Source organism: Megalopta genalis, chromosome 5 (genome assembly GCF_051020955.1).
Source record: "Megalopta genalis isolate 19385.01 chromosome 5, iyMegGena1_principal, whole genome shotgun sequence".
NCBI lineage: Eukaryota > Metazoa > Arthropoda > Insecta > Hymenoptera > Halictidae > Megalopta > Megalopta genalis.
The window spans coordinates 14,889,819-14,905,982 of NC_135017.1; the positions used below are offsets into that span (position 1 = coordinate 14,889,819).

Below are 16,164 nucleotides of genomic sequence, written 5' to 3' on the forward strand. Positions count from 1 at the left end.
AATTAATTAGTTATAAACAATTTTCCGTTTTATGTTCAACTATCGAAAATTCGCGCAAATGATTCGTGCCGCATTTTGCATAAGAAGCCAGGTAAATCCCGGCACGAATTTTCTGCTGCTCCTAAACAGCCGAATAGCGCCACTCCAATGCAGCGGCAAAACGCTCAAACTGTTCGCCAAATCTCTCTACTATTTGTCGATAGATGGCGGCGCTGGCAGTTAATTCGAAGGCGTTTACCGACCTGTAAACGTCTGTCGATAATTTGGCTAACAATTTGTGCTTTTTGCCATCATAGGCATTGGCGCTACTCAGCTGTTTGCTCTCGCTCTTGTTCTCATATGCCCAAATGGAAGAGTTTCAAAATGAAACTATTTTTCTGTTTTCCCATAGAGTTTTTTAATGTTTGAGGGCTTGAATTAAAGCTCAAAGAACGTACTATACGGCAAATTTATTAAAAACTCAAATGCAACGGTTCTGAAGGTGTGGTTGCATTGTAAAGTTGTGCACGCGTGCGCATTGGGTACGTGGTGTTGGCCATACGGATATCTTCGACGCTACACACGGCCTACGTTTCCTGATCAACGTAACCTCTTCGAGTGCTTGCGATGTGGCACCTTCCGTTTTAACATATTTCTACTTTGCTGGTTGGTCGACGGACTCGTCGGAACAAAAGCAATGGTCGTCGCGTGAACGACAGTCGTCGAGAGAACGTTAGTATCGTTGACCGTGAACATTGCCGACGGATATGATCGTACGCATGTAGTGGAGAACACAAAAAGATGAGATTGTCATTATTGTTACTCGGTGTTTTGTCTTTCCTCGACTTGTACAAGTACGCGAGCGCTTGGGATAATGACGAGCTAGAAGTATTCGATGTCGTCGAAGAAGTCAATCAAAACTTTTACGAGGTCCTCGGAGTCTCACAGGTTCGTTACCCATTTTTCACTGCCGGATCACAACTCTGAAATACTCCAAAATGATTGAATTAATGAAAGATACAATTCATCAGAGTGATCACGATTATTTATTTTTGCCAGACTGCAAATGCGTCGGAGATTAAAAAGGCGTTCAGGCGGCTGTCTCTGCAGCTGCATCCTGATAAAAATCCCGCAGAGGATGCGGAACAACAGTTCAGGAAGGTAGGTCAAGGAATCAGTGACATTCTGAAGTCAAATTAATCGTTGAATTCTATTTCAGCTAGTTGCCGTATATGATGTACTCAAGGATTCAGGAAAGCGGCAACGCTATGACAATGTGCTGGTCAATGGCCTGCCAAATTGGCGGTCAGCTGTATATTATTACCGCCATGTGCGGAAAATGGGAATGTTAGAATTAAGTGTAATTTTATTCTTAGTATTTACCGTTGGACAATATTTGGTAGCCTGGGGTGCATATTTTGAGAAGAGATATACATATGTACGTAAATCCTCTCTAACGTCACAGATAACTATGCTTAAGTTGGATAGAAAATTAATGAATGATTTCAATGTAGGAGCAAGTATTAGGAAGTAGGCTCCAGAAGATGCAGAAGAAGAATAAAAAGGGTAAAATGGATGTACCAGATCTAGCAGATATTTTGGAAAAGATTCCTACGCCAAGCATTTGGAATACTCTTCCGTTCCAGTTTCCAAAGTGGATTGTAAATTTTACGTTGTCCATACCCAGTATCGTGCGTGCAGTGTATAATATGTTAGAAGAGCGAAAACGTAGAAAAAAGGAAGAAGAAGAGGCATTGTGAGTGAACATTGCCTGAACATATATCAGCATATTTCTCTTTTCCGTTTTAATCGTTTTTCTACATACTATTACAGAGCACAAGAGCATGAGCAAGAACCAGAGCCTGTGCCTCGCACCAGAAGAAGGAGACCCGGTTTCACCCCGCAAGAAAGAAGCAGTAACAATTATAAAGAAGTTACAAAGAAATCTAGCGATCAGACTAATCATGTCTATCAAAAGCCTGCTCCGTCTGGCGGAGGATTGTGGGTCGACGATGATATATTAGAGCTTATTAAACTCGTGAAAAAATACCCTAGTGGTACACCTGAACGATGGGATAAGATTGCTGACGCCATGAACCGCACAGTTGCGGATGTAACATATATGGCAAAGAAGGTGTCTATTTTAATTAATTCATTCATTCAAAGCACGTTCCGTCCGAATAGGATAAACACTAAATAGAATACATATTTAACAGGTGAAAGACGAAGGTTTAAAGCCCAGCTCTCTGTCAGAGGAGACTGTGGTAGAAGAACGTCCGAAAAAAGTCAAGACCCGAGCTGAGAACGTGGATAATGTCAGTGATTGGAGTCAAGAGCAACAAAAAGCGTTCGAGGCAGCGCTTATTAAATATCCTAAGGGCACGTCTGTAGATAGGTGGGAAAAAATAGCGAATTGTGTCGAAGGAAAAACAAAGGTACGGTAGCTGCATATTGAAATAACAAGTGCTCTTCTAGTACCATTTACGACTACCTTTCTTTTTTTTTTTTTTTGAAGGATGAGTGCCAAGTAAGGTATAGGCAATTGGTGGAGTTAGTGAAGAAGAAGCAACAAACTCAGTAGCCTGCCATGTACAAGATGTTCCTTTGACAAAAGTGTGTAGTCCATACAATCAAGTCCAGAAATGGTATTCAATTTATATCTCGTGAAACTGAATATTTCAAGGCTGTTGTACAACATTTCATATGAATAAATTACAGATTTCTTAACGATTCTCTTACACAGAAATGAAATATAATTGCAATTAAGAGTGTCGAAACTTTATACGTAAAGAGAGACTATTGCTCTTAACATGATTCTATTCTTAAGTGTTTCTGGAGAATGTATTTATTTAATAAATTTAATAATTAATTAAGAGGAAAAGACTGATGCGGCACAATGATTGAACACTCTCCTGTTCTGTGAGACTAACGCGGAATCAGTACCGTTCATCTAATTAAATACGTGTTTTACTTTCTGAACTTAGTGAGAAATAGTACATAACATCACAATGCCAAAGCACATGATACTCTACAATTCTCTGAACAAGCATCGATACTGCATTTGTTAAAATGAGATGCGCTCTAGTGTAAAATGCAGTTCATCTCATATATTTTTAGAAATTTTATCAATTCTCTAATTTAATATACACTTAATGATACACTTATACGAAGCATAAATTATTCTATATACTCGTTATAGTTTACTATGTAAGGAACAAAAATGTTACGAAAAAGAATCGATGTAAATATGGAATTATGTTCAACGTTAAATGTATTTCCCGAGTTTGTTTAATGTTATATAGTAATCCATTCAATTTTGTATCGAACATAGTAAACGAAGAAAAAAAAATTTACTATATTTGCGATTTTACGTTCTTCTCACAAGTTACTTACATTCGTTCGTATATGCATGTGATACGAAACTCTGTACAAAATTATTTACAGATTGTATAATAAATATCTTAATTAAGTCTTCTACGGACTCTAGATATTCGTCAAGCGTTTGGTTCCTCGTATTTATTGTAGAGCGGCTCCAGTCGTTGATTCTTCTTGAATTTACTCAGTTTGGTCGGATCGCTGAACTTGAAGAAAGCTGGAGCGAACTCCAACTCGTTGTCTTATCAGATCGAAATAAAATCATTATCTCCATTTCCAATTAATTATTTTTCTCCTACGTTCCCGCGCATTCTACACATTATCCCAGGTGTACCCCCTCAATCCATTAAATACATGGGGTGGCCAGCACCCCATATGTTTCACGATCGTCACCCCGCAGTTGCCCAGGCGACCGTGAAACCTGCAATAAAATGAGTAAATGTAAACGACCCCCCAGAGAGAGTCTCAGTACTTGTTCGATCATGTCGAAAGAAATGATAAATATATGCCATCCAATGATCCATGGAAAACCGCCTGCGAAGAAATCCTTTCCTGCAAAGAATCAAGGAGACGTCCTCCACAAGGAAGAAGTTGAGGCGATGGGAATAGAGAACAAGCCAGACTACAATCAGAACATCATTGAATCATCGAATCTCTCTGTGGATCAGCTCTGTGACATGATCACTGTGATCGAAAAGAACATTACCGGTGATGTTTCTGAAGTCGAAAAACATCAGGTTTGAAACAGAGATCCTTAGATTTGCTTGAAGAAAATTTACACATGTGTTGTGTTTTTAGCTGGAGCCTGAAAAGGATGACTCTAAGAAAAAAGGATGCAGCAGGACTGCTTACGAAGACATAATGTCCTTCCTGACGAAACTTGAAGAGGGTAGCTGGGCAATATAGTAATTGAATAAAGTAGTCCAATATTCATTAAACTCTTTCATTTTCGGCTGACCTATATGAACACTGTAGGCTCTCTGGATGAAACGAAGGCGAACGTACCAGAAGTGGACCCTGAAATGCTTCAGGAAGTCTTCGTCAAGTCACAGACGTTCATTTATGGCAATTGCAACGGGTATGAGTAGCTAGGACATTACTAATTAGGACCTTAAGAATTTAATTTTTTTTTTTTAAAGAGTGGTTCCTGTGGGGATTACGAATCACGCTTTTGAAGAGGACTTGGCCACAGCTCGACTACGGCTGGAAGAGCAAGAAGCTACGATAACATTGTTAAAGGAACAACTGAAGTCTGAGAGAAAAGCAATCTACGAGAAGCTCGAATCTCAACGAAAAGGCAGTGCTTCCAAGCTGCATGCCCAAGAGGACAAATACAAGGCTATTGTCAAGAGACACCAGAAGTTCATCGAACAGTTGATTGCTGAGAAAACTGAGCTAACTGAGAAATGCAACTCTCTGGCACAGAGGGTGAAGGATGTCGAAGTGAAAATGCAAAGGGATCTGAAAGCAGCAGCTGACAGACACTCTGTAGAACTGCAGAGGGCCAAGGAGCACTTTGCTGCTGCTGAGAAGATCAAGAGGGAGCGGTGGATTGAAGCCAGGACCAGCAAGATCAAGGTTTCAATTGTGATTCCTTTTAATTCTGATATTAGCTATTTTTACAATAATTTAAATGGCCGATCACGTTGCAAAGGAGATGACTGTGAAGGGACTGGAGCCAGAACTAAAGAGCATGATGGAGCAACACACTGAGGAGATTCAGGGGTTGAGAAACGCCCATATGAAGGAGTTACAGGATGTGGAACTGCGTGTAATTCGTAGGTCCAATCAGCAGCTGGAGCAGCTGCGGCTGGAACTGACTGCTAGCCACGAGAGGATGGTAGCTAACGAGAAGAATATCTTGTGGACCAGGTACAAAGACAAGCTAGGAGAACAAGAGAGTCAGTTCAAGGATCAGCGAGTGAAGCTGATGGAAGAGCTGCAGGCAGAGCGGGAAAAATCCAGCAAGAATCAAGCTAAACAGAATGCTGAGTGGGAGACCAAGTTGCAGGAGCAGTACCAGCTGTACCAGGTGCGATTATAATTTGATATATTTTCTGGTTTCAATTGTGAAAAGAGGATGTTTCTTTAGAGAGAACTGCAGGCTCTGAAGCAACAGCATTTGAACGAGAAGAAGGTTCTTCAGGAGTCTTTGAAGTCGGAATGGGAAGCTTGGATCGCTGACTATAAAAGGCAACAGACTTTAAAGATCGAAAGGTCTGAGAGTAGCATAAGAGCCGAGTGCAACAGAGAAAGGGATCGACAAATCGAACTAGTTATTGAACGCCTTGAAAAAGATTCTCGGGAGGCGAAAGTGACTCTTCAACAACAGTTTGACTGTAAGCTCAGGTAAAATGAAACCAGAAATCGGTGGAGAATTGTTTGGTATCGATTGCTGGTTGATTCCAGGTCTTTCAGAGAGAAGTTCAACATGGATTTACAAACTGCAATGGACAACGAGCAGTTGCATAAAATGCAGCTGATGCAGGCCAGGGATAAGTTAGACAGAACCGAAGTTTTATTGCAGAACACTAACAGGAAGCTGCAAGAGTGTACGAACGAGCTGAAAAGGGTAAACGAAACAGTGAAAAGATTAAGCTTAGAGAGAGATGATGCCAAAAGATTGGTCAGGCAGGAAATAGAGGGTGAGAAGAGAGATCTAGAAGGAAAGATTGCGTCGCTTTACCAAGAGATCGCTCTGATCAACGCGAACAGGGACGCTTCCCTGGCTCAATTACACAGCAGGTATATTGCTACAACATTTAAATAATTAAAGTAATATTCATGATCTCGCGTAACGGTGCCATATTTTTAGAATTAAATTGATAATGACTCGGAAAGTCTTAACGATAAAGAATCTCACCAGAGAGCTTGGCGACGTTAAATCAAAGTGCGAGCACTTGGAAAACTTACTGGATCAACAACGAAGAGAATATATTTTAAAAAGTTTATGAACTACCACTTATTAGTAATTATGCGCTTTATCTTTTTTTTTTGTGCGCTCAGTAGCATTTAAAATATGATACAGTGTTCTTTAAACAATTACGCAAGTTGCGAATAATTTTGTTTTATAGAAAACTAGTTTCTTAACTATGCTTATCGTAATTTTTAAATATATATATATATATATCTATATAGTGAAAAAATTTTGCATGTATATATATAATGGCGCACCTTGTTCGGAGTTAAAAGAAATCAATTTTAGGGCTTTGACAATCTCGGTTATACGTTAATATGTTATCGGTAAATGTCCATTTATACTTTCTTCACGATTTGAACGACATCTTCGTCGCACAATACGTGATCCTTTCCCACTTTCTGAGGTTGATGTTTCACAGATGAACCCCAGACAAGGGCGCTAAAATTAAAAGATTATTAGCTCGAAGAACGACTCAATGTCTCATTGAAGTTCGAGACGATTCTAAAAATACATACTATTTGAACTCTTTCGCAATAGATCTGTGAAGTTTATTGCAAAAGTCTTCGACCGTTCTCTTCTCTCTGTTTAGAACTACAGGAGAATTATAATCCGGAAGTTGACCTTTAGGTTTGGTATAGCTGTAATAAAATGAGATGGTGTAATTAAATAAATAACTTGTGGAGACAGTAAAGCGACCATTTCAAGCACCCACATTCTAACTAGCTGCAGGTAATCCCACATTTTCTCAAGCAGATCGTCAAAGTTCCATTTGTGGTGAGCAGAGATCGGTACACAATGTGGTATTTTGTAAATGATATCTAACTCTTCGATACTGATTTGATCTGCAAACAAGCAAGATTGAGAAATTGTTATGCAAATTTGTTCGATAAAGCGTCCCAAATTGTTACCGATTTTATTGAGCAAATAAATGCACGGTACATAAACACGGTTTCCCTCTATCACGTCGATTAAATCGTCCGAAGTGGCGTCGTATCGAAGCGTGATATCTCCATTGTGTATCTTGTACTCCGATAGAATGCTTTTCACAGTTTCCAAGTCCAGTTCAGACTGGGGACACTGCAAATGATAAAACAATTTGAAAAACAACTGCATAGCCTTCCCTGTTCGTTTCGTATTACTTTAATTACCGTAGTTTGAAAATTGATGCCACCTTTATCTTTCTTCCTGAAAGTAATATTTGGTGGTTGCTTGTTCAACCTCAATCCAAAACCTTCTAGTTCATGTTCGATCAATCTCTTGTGACCAAGAGGTTTCAGTACGTCCAAAACAATGAATATTAAGCTACAAGTTCTGGCAACTGCAATTACTTGTCTACCACGTCCTTTGCCATCCTTCGCACCCTCGATAATACCAGGTAAATCCAATAACTGAAAGAGGCAACCAAAAGGTAAGTCCGGGTTTCTAAGCCATTAATTATAGTGACTAAAAAATACCTGTATCTTTGCCCCTTTATATTTTATGCAGCCCGGGACAGTAGTAAGAGTAGTAAATTCATATGCAGCAACCTCGGAATACACACCAGCCAGAGTGCTTAACAAAGTAGATTTGCCCACGGATGGAAAGCCTGCAGCAACAAACAAGTTAGTTCTTGTTGCATTTCGAATATATGGAATTTTTATTACACACCAACAAAGCCAATTCTAGCATCACCGGTCTTGGCCACCTCGAAACCTTGTTCACCACCACCACCACCTCCTTTGGGAGTGATTAGCTCCCGTCTCAGTTTAGCAAGCTTTGCTTTGAGTAAACCTAAATGACCGGACGTGGCTTTATTTTTTTGGGTGCGGGCCATCTGTCGAGAAAATAGTTTTATGAGATGATATACGAGGGAACGGACATCTGGAAAAATTTCATGGTGGACATAGAGGTTACCTCGGCCTCGATCGAGGCGATTTTTTCCAATATCGTACTCATCTTGGATAGAGTTTAATCAGTTCTCGTTAACTGACAACTAGAATACGTTTTCTGTTTAAAATCTCTCAAGTTCTTCCATTACAAACCCCAGCGATTACTCGTTTCTTCCGTTAGCTTCGCACGTGCTGACAATTTACACGCGCTCTGTTACTTCCACACGTTTCACACAATGGAAAATGGCTAAACACATAAAGAAGTCCGCATCGGTAACGATAGCGCCATCTTCAAAACTACAGCTTTGGAATATAAGAAGAAGAAATGTACGTAACCTACGCGATCCAAACTCTACAAGTAATATACGGATCCTAAGTTTGCGTGAGAACGTGACAAGGTAACGCAATATAATAACAATGTTTTAATTTAAATATTTTGTTCCGCAGTTGTTGCGTCAATACTTCTTGAGATGTCAATCTTGAAACTTTGAAGATTTATTTTAACCTGTTTTGTAAATGAAACTCGCTGGTAGGCTACAATAAAAAGTTGAAGTAACCCTTTGCTTTTATAATATTTCCATTTTATACGACTTATTTCACTTTACGCATACGAAATCGAGTCTTGTCATTCGTACAACGATTACACTTGTAGCAGTTTTTACAGTATTAAAAATCATTTTGAAACGCGATATAATAATTTGTAACGATGCCTCAGAGTCACCACTATTGTGCAAAGGTTTAATATTTACAATATACCAAAAGTTTCGTCGATACAATTTATATTTAAATTATCGATCAAATAGAAATCCAAGAGTATTGGTTAGGTAGACATTTATATTATCGGGCACGAATTTTCTACCATTTCCAAGTCCTCGACTAGCGGCAATTCATGCAGTGGCGAAAAGCTGAAACTGTTAGCCAAATTACCGATAATTATCGACAGGCGCTTGTAGATCGGTAAATGTCTTGGGATTGACTGCCAGCGCCATCTATCGACGAACAGTAGAGCTGCGCGGTCGGTATTTGGCGAACAGTTTGAGCGTTTTGCCGCTGCATCGGAGTGGCGCTATTCGGCTGTTTAGGAGCAGCAGAAAATTCGTACCGGGATTTACCTGGCTTCTTATGCAAAATGCGGCACGAATCATTTGCGCGAATTTTCGATAGTTGAACATAAAACGGAACATTGTTTATAACTAATTAATTACGATTCAAATATGCGGGAAACGTATGGAATCGCATTGTTAGAGCCCTATTCTTCATTTTCAATCATAAAAGTGCACATATTAAGCCTATGACATAACAAAATTACCTGTTTTATAAGAACTATCACTGTTAGGCAACTTAATGATTCGTGCCGGATTCAAAGAAAATTAATTTCAATGCTTTCCCGTTCGAATTTTTAAGTGTTTCGCATATCAAATTAAAGCTCGAAGAATATACTTTCCGATAGGCATAACTCGATCGAAAAATAATTAGCGTATAGGTTAGAAATTTAAGAAAATCGACGGAGTGTCCGGAAGGCCTAATCCTCGACTGCAAGGGTTCCGGAAAAATGATAATTCTATGCATTCTCGTGGAGATTTTTTAACGTTAATAACGACCGATCTGTCTTTAATCTCGTCTCGAACATCTCGGACGAAGATCCATAATTTACACGTGACAGTTAGGATGTCGATGAGCGATCGGTTTCGCCGGGATCGCGGATCGATCCGAGAACGATGACGAACGGGGTGAGAAAGGGGTGTTGGAACGGCGCGGCGCGGCGCGCCGCGGCGCCGAGAATACTCGCGTGTTTCGTAAAAAGAAAAGCGCGAAAGTTCGGCGGTTGTCTCGACGTAACAGGTGGTTAAACTGCTGTAAAACAGCTACAAGGTTCGAGAAGGTCAGACTTTGGCGTCGAGAGAAAGTAAAGTCGAAACTACTATTACCATTACAGCTGCAACTGCCGTTGCTACCGTTGCTGCTTGTGCCACTGCTGCCGTTATCGTTCCATACCTCTCCCGATGGTCGTCCCGAAGGTGGACCGCCCTGAAATTGACGCCTCGTCGACGGACGACGCGAAAACGCGTCGAGAGAGGACGAAGCGTCTCGGCCGAACGGAACCGGCCGAACATCTGCGAAAAAAGCGTACGCGGACAAAGTCGCGTTGCTTTCGTACTTCCCATCGGACTCCGGTTTCCACGATGTCCATCGTGAATGAGACTGCAAAGTTTCGTAGCAGGTAAATCAAAGACACTGGTTGGTTCGTTTCGTTTCGTTTCATACACTGTTTGTTCTAAGTCTTTGCCACAAGGACCTCTCGAGTATCGTACAACAAAATTTGAATAGTAATAAATTAATGGAACGTTTCGTCGTTTTATACAGCCGCGCCTCGTCCTCCGCAACTCGACAAGGCCGAACCGAGGAGACGGTGGTGGGAGCCAACGTAAAATCACAAGATCCAGAAAAGACAGGAGCGATACGGAACCGAGAAACGTGGAACGGGGACTGGGCTCTCTCTCTCTCACTCTCTCTCACTCTCTCTCTCTCTCTCTCTCGCTCTCTCTCTCTCTCTCTCGCGTCTATACATATATATTTATGTTACAAGAATGCTCGCTCGGCGTATATTATAAACGTATGTCTGACCGGATACATTTATAATATACCGAACGATGTGTCTCCTAAGTACGTCGGTGTACGAGGAATTCGAGCGGCATCTCGCACACGCCGGTCCTCCACGCATTCGATCTGAACCGCGACCGTTCTCTCTGCACAGCGTCTCGCCAACGCTTGTATACACCTAGTCAACATCAAAATAAATCTATACTCGTCGAGGAGGTGGAGGATGGGGGGATCGGGGAGGGAGGTCTATGTACACGACAATGCTCTCGTCGCAGCGTTCGTATCGCGAGGCGATCGTCAACGGGTTCTCTCGGCGAGCCGGGAGAAACAGTTTGGTCCGGTCTGGGTCCGGTCTCGAAGAGAGTTCGCGTCGTCTCGAAACCGACGATCACTGTACCGCGAAATACAACCGGGCCGAGCCGGCGTGGCTCGCCGAGATCACTTTGTTCACAAGTTCACGAATTCACCAGGGCCTCCACATGCCCTCCTCGTCCCTGATCGGCTGCTGGGGCAGCGGGGACGGCGATCCGATGCCGGTGACGAAATCGCTGCTGCTGGCGTGACTGGACGGCCTGTCGTCTTGCGGGATGGGCCCCTCGGCTGCCAACCGGATGGTGAACTGTTGCTGATGCTGGCTGCCGCCGGCGGTCTTCAGCTTCTTCGAGGTGGTGGTGAAGTCCAACGGCTGTTCCGGCTGCAGCTGCTGCTCGAGCCTCGGACTCTTGCTGGACTTCGGGCCGGCGGTCGCGTTCGCCGGGAACGCGGCGCCCGACGCGGACGCGGCGGCGGAGGCGGCCGCGGAAACGGAAGCGGAGACGGAAGCGTTGCCGGAGACGACGACGGTCTGATTCGCGGCCGCCGCCGCGACGGAGGCGGCCGAGTCCTGCCACTCCTGCATGTCCTCGTGGCTGCGCTTCGCGAGCTTGTCGGTCGCCTTGAGCAGAGACATGTTGGTGGCGGCCCAGATCGCCGTCGGCGGGTTCGGCCCGATGCTGATCCCGTTCGCGGCGGCCGCCGCGGCCAGCTGCACGTAGTGGCTGGGCAGCAGGAAGACCACTTGGCCGTCGGGTAGCCGCGAGGGTATCACTTGCACCACCGAGAGCATGTTCGAGTTCGGCTGAGAGCCGGGGGCCTGATCGATGATCGGTATGCCGGTGGCCGGCGGCGGCGGCAACGGCGGAGGGGGCGGCGGCGGAGGAGGAGGAGGCGGCGGGGCCGGCGGGTGATGATGAGGATCGAGACCGGCGGGATTCAGCTGGCCGAACGCAGAAGCCGGCCGACCGTTCGCGCCGCTGCCGCTGCCGATGCCGCCGTTGTTGCTGCTCCCGATGCTGCCGTTGCTCGCGTTGCTCCCGTTGCTGTTGCTGCTGTTGTTGTTGTTGTTGTTCTCGTCGCCGGCGGTGGTACTGCTGTCCGGCCGGGCCGGCTCGACGTCCGGGATCTCGGCTTTGATCAGGCCGGCAGGATTCAGGGCCGTGCTGCAGTGCGCGGTCGATGCCACGTGATGCTCCAACGGACCGGGACTTCCCGCGCCCGTCACTCGATCCGTCACGCTTCCGGGACTGCTGCCCAATCCGCTATCCGGCCTCGAACCCAGATCCAAGTCCAGCTCCGACACGCAACTGTCCAAGTGACGCAGCAGCCTCTGCTTCACCGCAGGGTCCATCGGCGTCGTGTTCCCCGTGATTATGTCCGGGGCGTCCAGGTATCGACTTACCTGCGGCGTCAAAGTCCCGCTCTCAGACACCACGCTTCTCTCTCTCTCTCTCTCCCTTTTTCTCGTCTCTTCTCTACGTCTAACCGAGCCACCAGAATTCCAGGAATCGGGCCCCGTCGGTCCCCTCCCCCGCTAAGAAAGGGACCATCGAGGAGAGCCGATTCCTGGAGCTCCGGTCCCGAAGCGGAACACGTACCTCCCTCGAGCAATCTTGATAGCCAGCCTTGTACCTCGATAGGCCGGGCTGCGCGAGCGACCGCTGCCTCTGCAAGTGGCGGACCGTCAGCTCGAGAATGTCAGCCTTCTCCAGCTTGCTGTGCTTGGTGTTCTCCAGCCGGGCGCTGTCGAGGATGAGCGCCTTTAGCGCCGCCAGCGACTGATTGATCCTCGCCCGCCGTCGCTTTTCCATTAGTGGTTTGTTTGCCTGGAACGCGGCGACCGGCCGTCGGAACTGTTATGAAAACTCCCGAGGAAGAGAAAGGGAGAAAGAGAGAAAGAGAGATAGATAGAGAGAGAGAAAGATGGGGGAAAAAACGCTCTCGCGTGTTCTACTCACTCGACGACCGTCCGGATGTTTAGGGCTCGGGCTGAGACTTGGGTTCGGACTGGCCGCCGGACTCGGTCCCTGGTGCAGGCTCTGCTGCGACGACTGCTGATGCTGGTGCTGGTGGTGGTGATGGTGGTGATGATGGTGCTGCCTGTGACCGCTGCTACCGGCCGATTTCTTCTCCTGATGCCTCAACGATTGAAGACGAGCGGTCATCTTAGCAGGCCGCGCAGGCCCTCGCCGGTTGTCGCGGTGCCAACGGGAGTCGCGCGGACGGTGTCGTCGACGACGGGGGACGGCGACGGCGACGGCGACAGGGGGGTCGGGGACGGCGACGGCGACAGAGACGGCGACGGCGACGGCGACGGCGGCGGCAGCGGGAGCAGCAGGAACGGCGCCGGCGACAACAGAGGCGGCGGTCGCAGAGCGTATTTCGATGCCCAGAGTAACCGGCCCGACGCAGCCGAGGCACTCAGCATCTCGCGGTCCAGACAGCTGCTACTTAGCGCGGCGAACTTTATCGTCTGACTCGAGCTGTCTTGTTCCACTCGCGAGCCGACCGCGCGAGGATCACGCGTCCGCGCGTTCACGCGCTCGTGGCATCGACACGGACGATGGCCCCTTCGATACGCGCGCGTGCTATCAGCTGAGACTCCTGCCGGTATATATACCGGTCCGTCTTATTATTCCAACGAGCCTCTCACGAAGCGCTTCCTCTCGCGCTTCGACCCACTCGCGGGTGAAAGCGCGCGCTTTCCACGCGGCCTCTATGCACGCGACTTCGAGCGACGAGCCCGCAGCCGGAAAGTTTCCTCCGGAGCTTCGCCGAACGCGTGGTCACGTGGTTCACTCGGTTCACTCATCGTCACGATCCTGACGGGTCCCATCTGTAGGACGCACCGCGATCGCCGGACACTCTCGATTAGGTTCTCGCCGCCGGCTCTCCTATCCGGCCTGTCGCGGCGCGAGCAACGCGGCGACACGTGAAACGGGCCGAGAGCATCTTCTCGGCGGCGACATGCACCGTGCGGCGGAGAGAGATCGTCTTGCGCGCGAGAGAAACTCGAAACCTCGGGCCTCGAACTCGGTTTCGTACTCCGTGCTTCGTAATCGGACTCTCGGACTCTCTCGGCTCGGACTCGAGGATTCGGAAATACTGTGGTGTTCGCGCGTCGACGGAGCGGCGTGTCCTCGTTCGACGAGCGACGGTGACGGACTGCGAGTCGACGAGCGGCGGCTGGCGGCTCTTCGCAGAGATTCGCGTTTGTGTGCGAGTCGTAGGCGAGAAGCCGGGGCCGCGCGCGGAGGATCGCGCGGAGGATCGCGCCGCGGTTGGTCGTGCGTGAGGCGGGGGTCGGTTCGTTCGTGGCTGCTTGCCAGAGCCGCTGCCGCTCTGCCGCTGCCACCGCCGCGCCGCTCGCTCCGCCGCGCCGCTCGCTCTGCCGCTGCCACTGCCGTCAAGGGGCCCAGAGGGAGGATGAGGCGAGCTTGCCCGCTCACGCGCGCCCTTGCCTGCGGCTACGTGCGCTTTTCCCTCTTCCCTCCCTTCCCGCTCTCTTTCTCTCTCTCTCTCTCTCTCTCTCTTTTACTCTCTCTTTCTCTCTCGCGCGCACTCTCTCTCTCTCTCTCTCTCTCTCTCTCCTCTTTTCTCTTTCCTCTCGCCGATCGCTCGGCCCTCGTCGCTCTCCCTGCACGCGTGCACGTACCTGTGCTCCTCGCGCGTCCGCCGTTCCCAGCGGGCACCAGCCGGCGAGTTTCACGCGACCTACCTTGATCTCTTTTTCCCTTCCTTTCTTTTTACCGACCCCCTCCCCGCCGCCCTCGACCCTTTATCGCTCCACCGGCGACAATGGATTTCGGTGGCCGCGGCCCCCTCCGCGAGAATTACGCGAGCCTCCCGTCCTTCGAACCTCGCGTCTCTCTCTCTCTCTCTCTCTCTCTTTTCTTTCTCGAAGCGGTCTCGAAGCGTCTCTCGTTCCCCGATCGCGTCGTATCGAAGCAATCTCGAGACGTTGCTCGAAACTCCCGTCGCTCCTGGATCTCGCGCCGCGTCGAAGCGGTCCCGAAACGTTTACGACTCTGTCCTAGATCCCGCCGATCGGTCTCCGATCGGGCGGGACTTGCAGGCGAGCTTCTTTCCTCCGCGGCTATCGGTCGCCTCGGAATCGTTCGTCGGCCCAGCGATTCGATAACGAAACTGGCAGGCTCGGGGCCCGAGCCGGTTAAAGCGCTCGCAAACACGATTACGGTAGCGATTACCGGGGCGACCGTCGGTTGTTCCGCGTATCGAATGGTCGCGAAACTTTTTGCCGAGGATCCGGGTGCGGCGCGAACAGAGAAAAGAGAGCCGACGAAAGTTGCCGCGGCGCGGCGCGGCGGCCGCTTTTAGGAGCTAAAAACCTAATCGGCGGTCGGACCCTATTCGTCATCGTCTATCGCGGTTCGACCATCGGTGTCTATCGTCGGATCGCCGGTCTCTCGCTCCCTCTCCCGCGTTCTCCGCGTCTATATTTCGCGGTGGTGGGTTGGCGTCTCACGCGACGAACGAAAAGGCGGTGATGGTAACGGTGCGGCGACAGAATGAGAGCGAGAGAGAGAGAGAGAGAGTGAGAGAGTCGTGTGCGTGCGACTGGATATGGGTGAGGATAACGCCGCGATGCAGGGAGTTACGACGACTCGCCGAGGAAAGGTGGCGGAGGGGTGTGGGCTGATGATGGCTCGTTGTCGGTGCTGGCACGGCACGAGCCAGCACGGCGTGGTCTCGCAAAGTGGCGTGGCGCGGGGCCGACAAGCGAGGGCGCCAGAGAGAGAGAGAGAGAGAGAGAGAGAGAAAAAGAGAGAGGCGCAGAGCGAGAGAGAGAGAGAGTGCCTCGGCGTGGCGCGACACGGCGCGGCGTGGCACGGCGCGGCGCGGCGTGGCACGGCTCCGCTCGGCTCGGCCGCGGCGGCGTGGCCCGAATCGACTCGCCTCGGCTCGCCTCGTCTCGCCTCGCCTCGCCGCGGCTGGCGCGCGCTGGTCGAGAGTTCGAGGCAAGTACCGTCGCACACACAGGGGCAAGCTCGATCCGTGCTGTTCGGCTCGTCGAGGCGATGAGCCCTCGAGGCGGGTGGCGGCGGGTGGGCGCGGGCGGCGGCGGGCTGCGGGCGGATCGGCGTC

General features: G+C 48.5%; 4 protein-coding genes across 6 annotated transcripts; 2 read left to right on the forward strand and 2 right to left on the reverse strand.

The window, feature by feature from the left end:
- Positions 1-340: 340 nt before the first annotated feature.
- LOC117226843 (dnaJ homolog subfamily C member 1) lies at positions 341-2,860 on the forward strand. Its single transcript, XM_033481588.2, has 7 exons — positions 341-927; positions 1,039-1,140; positions 1,199-1,417; positions 1,494-1,735; positions 1,813-2,113; positions 2,196-2,414; positions 2,495-2,860. Exons 1-7 carry the CDS (start codon positions 781-783, stop codon positions 2,558-2,560), a joined length of 1,296 nt encoding a protein of 431 aa, XP_033337479.1. The 5' UTR covers positions 341-780; the 3' UTR covers positions 2,561-2,860.
- Positions 2,861-3,087: 227 nt separating this feature from the next.
- Positions 3,088-8,872, reverse strand: 128up (GTP-binding protein 128up). 2 transcript variants are annotated; one of them, XR_004491914.2, is made up of 9 exons: positions 8,168-8,872; positions 7,922-8,087; positions 7,729-7,859; positions 7,423-7,662; positions 7,183-7,351; positions 6,987-7,116; positions 6,790-6,912; positions 6,529-6,712; positions 3,088-3,775 (listed from the first exon to the last, which is right to left on the reverse strand). XR_004491914.2 is itself a non-coding variant. In XM_076522233.1 (8 exons), the coding sequence occupies exons 1-8, from the start codon at positions 8,207-8,209 to the stop codon at positions 6,610-6,612; spliced, it is 1,104 nt and encodes a 367-aa protein (XP_076378348.1). In that variant the 5' UTR covers positions 8,210-8,872; the 3' UTR covers positions 6,272-6,609. The 2 variants fall into 2 exon arrangements, 1 of the variants encoding a protein (XP_076378348.1); XM_076522233.1 differs by lacking the exon at positions 3,088-3,775 and having other exon boundaries at positions 6,272-6,712.
- dila (centrosomal protein dilatory) lies at positions 3,837-6,308 on the forward strand. The gene is given in 8 exon segments (XM_076521762.1): positions 3,837-4,091; positions 4,153-4,243; positions 4,330-4,399; positions 4,440-4,932; positions 5,009-5,386; positions 5,447-5,703; positions 5,764-6,099; positions 6,170-6,308. Coding segments are annotated over 8 exon segments (2,019 nt in total).
- Positions 8,873-10,385: 1,513 nt separating the features above from the next.
- Positions 10,386-14,455, reverse strand: Sidpn (bHLH protein similar to Deadpan). Of its 2 annotated transcripts, none has more exons than XM_033481586.2 (3): positions 13,017-14,455; positions 12,657-12,911; positions 10,386-12,460 (listed from the first exon to the last, which is right to left on the reverse strand). In XM_033481586.2, the coding sequence occupies exons 1-3, from the start codon at positions 13,221-13,223 to the stop codon at positions 11,207-11,209; spliced, it is 1,716 nt and encodes a 571-aa protein (XP_033337477.1). In that variant the 5' UTR covers positions 13,224-14,455; the 3' UTR covers positions 10,386-11,206. The 2 variants fall into 2 exon arrangements, with proteins under 2 accessions (XP_033337477.1, XP_033337478.1); XM_033481587.2 differs by having other exon boundaries at positions 12,657-12,884; positions 13,017-14,452.
- Between the last annotated feature and the right edge of the window lie 1,709 nt (positions 14,456-16,164).

Bases quoted from the DNA above. Each gene is read 5' to 3' on its own strand.
- LOC117226843 (XM_033481588.2), top strand. From the start codon at position 781: ATGAGATTGTCATTATTGTTACTCGGTGTTTTGTCTTTCCTCGACTTG. The intron at 1,418-1,493 runs GTACGTAAATCC...ATTTCAATGTAG, and splicing joins TTGAGAAGAGATATACATAT to GAGCAAGTATTAGGAAGTAG. The intron at 2,415-2,494 runs GTACGGTAGCTG...TTTTTTTTGAAG, and splicing joins GTGTCGAAGGAAAAACAAAG to GATGAGTGCCAAGTAAGGTA.
- 128up (XM_076522233.1), bottom strand. From the start codon at position 8,209: ATGAGTACGATATTGGAAAAAATCGCCTCGATCGAGGCCGAG. The intron at 7,663-7,728 runs GTATTTTTTAGT...TGCCTCTTTCAG, and splicing joins ATAAAGGGGCAAAGATACAG to TTATTGGATTTACCTGGTAT. The intron at 6,713-6,789 runs GTATGTATTTTT...TTTTAATTTTAG, and splicing joins ATTGCGAAAGAGTTCAAATA to CGCCCTTGTCTGGGGTTCAT.
- Sidpn (XM_033481586.2), bottom strand. From the start codon at position 13,223: ATGACCGCTCGTCTTCAATCGTTGAGGCATCAGGAGAAGAAATCGGCC. The intron at 12,912-13,016 runs GTGAGTAGAACA...TTTTCATAACAG, and splicing joins AACATCCGGACGGTCGTCGA to TTCCGACGGCCGGTCGCCGC. The intron at 12,461-12,656 runs GTACGTGTTCCG...TTGACGCCGCAG, and splicing joins ATCAAGATTGCTCGAGGGAG to GTAAGTCGATACCTGGACGC.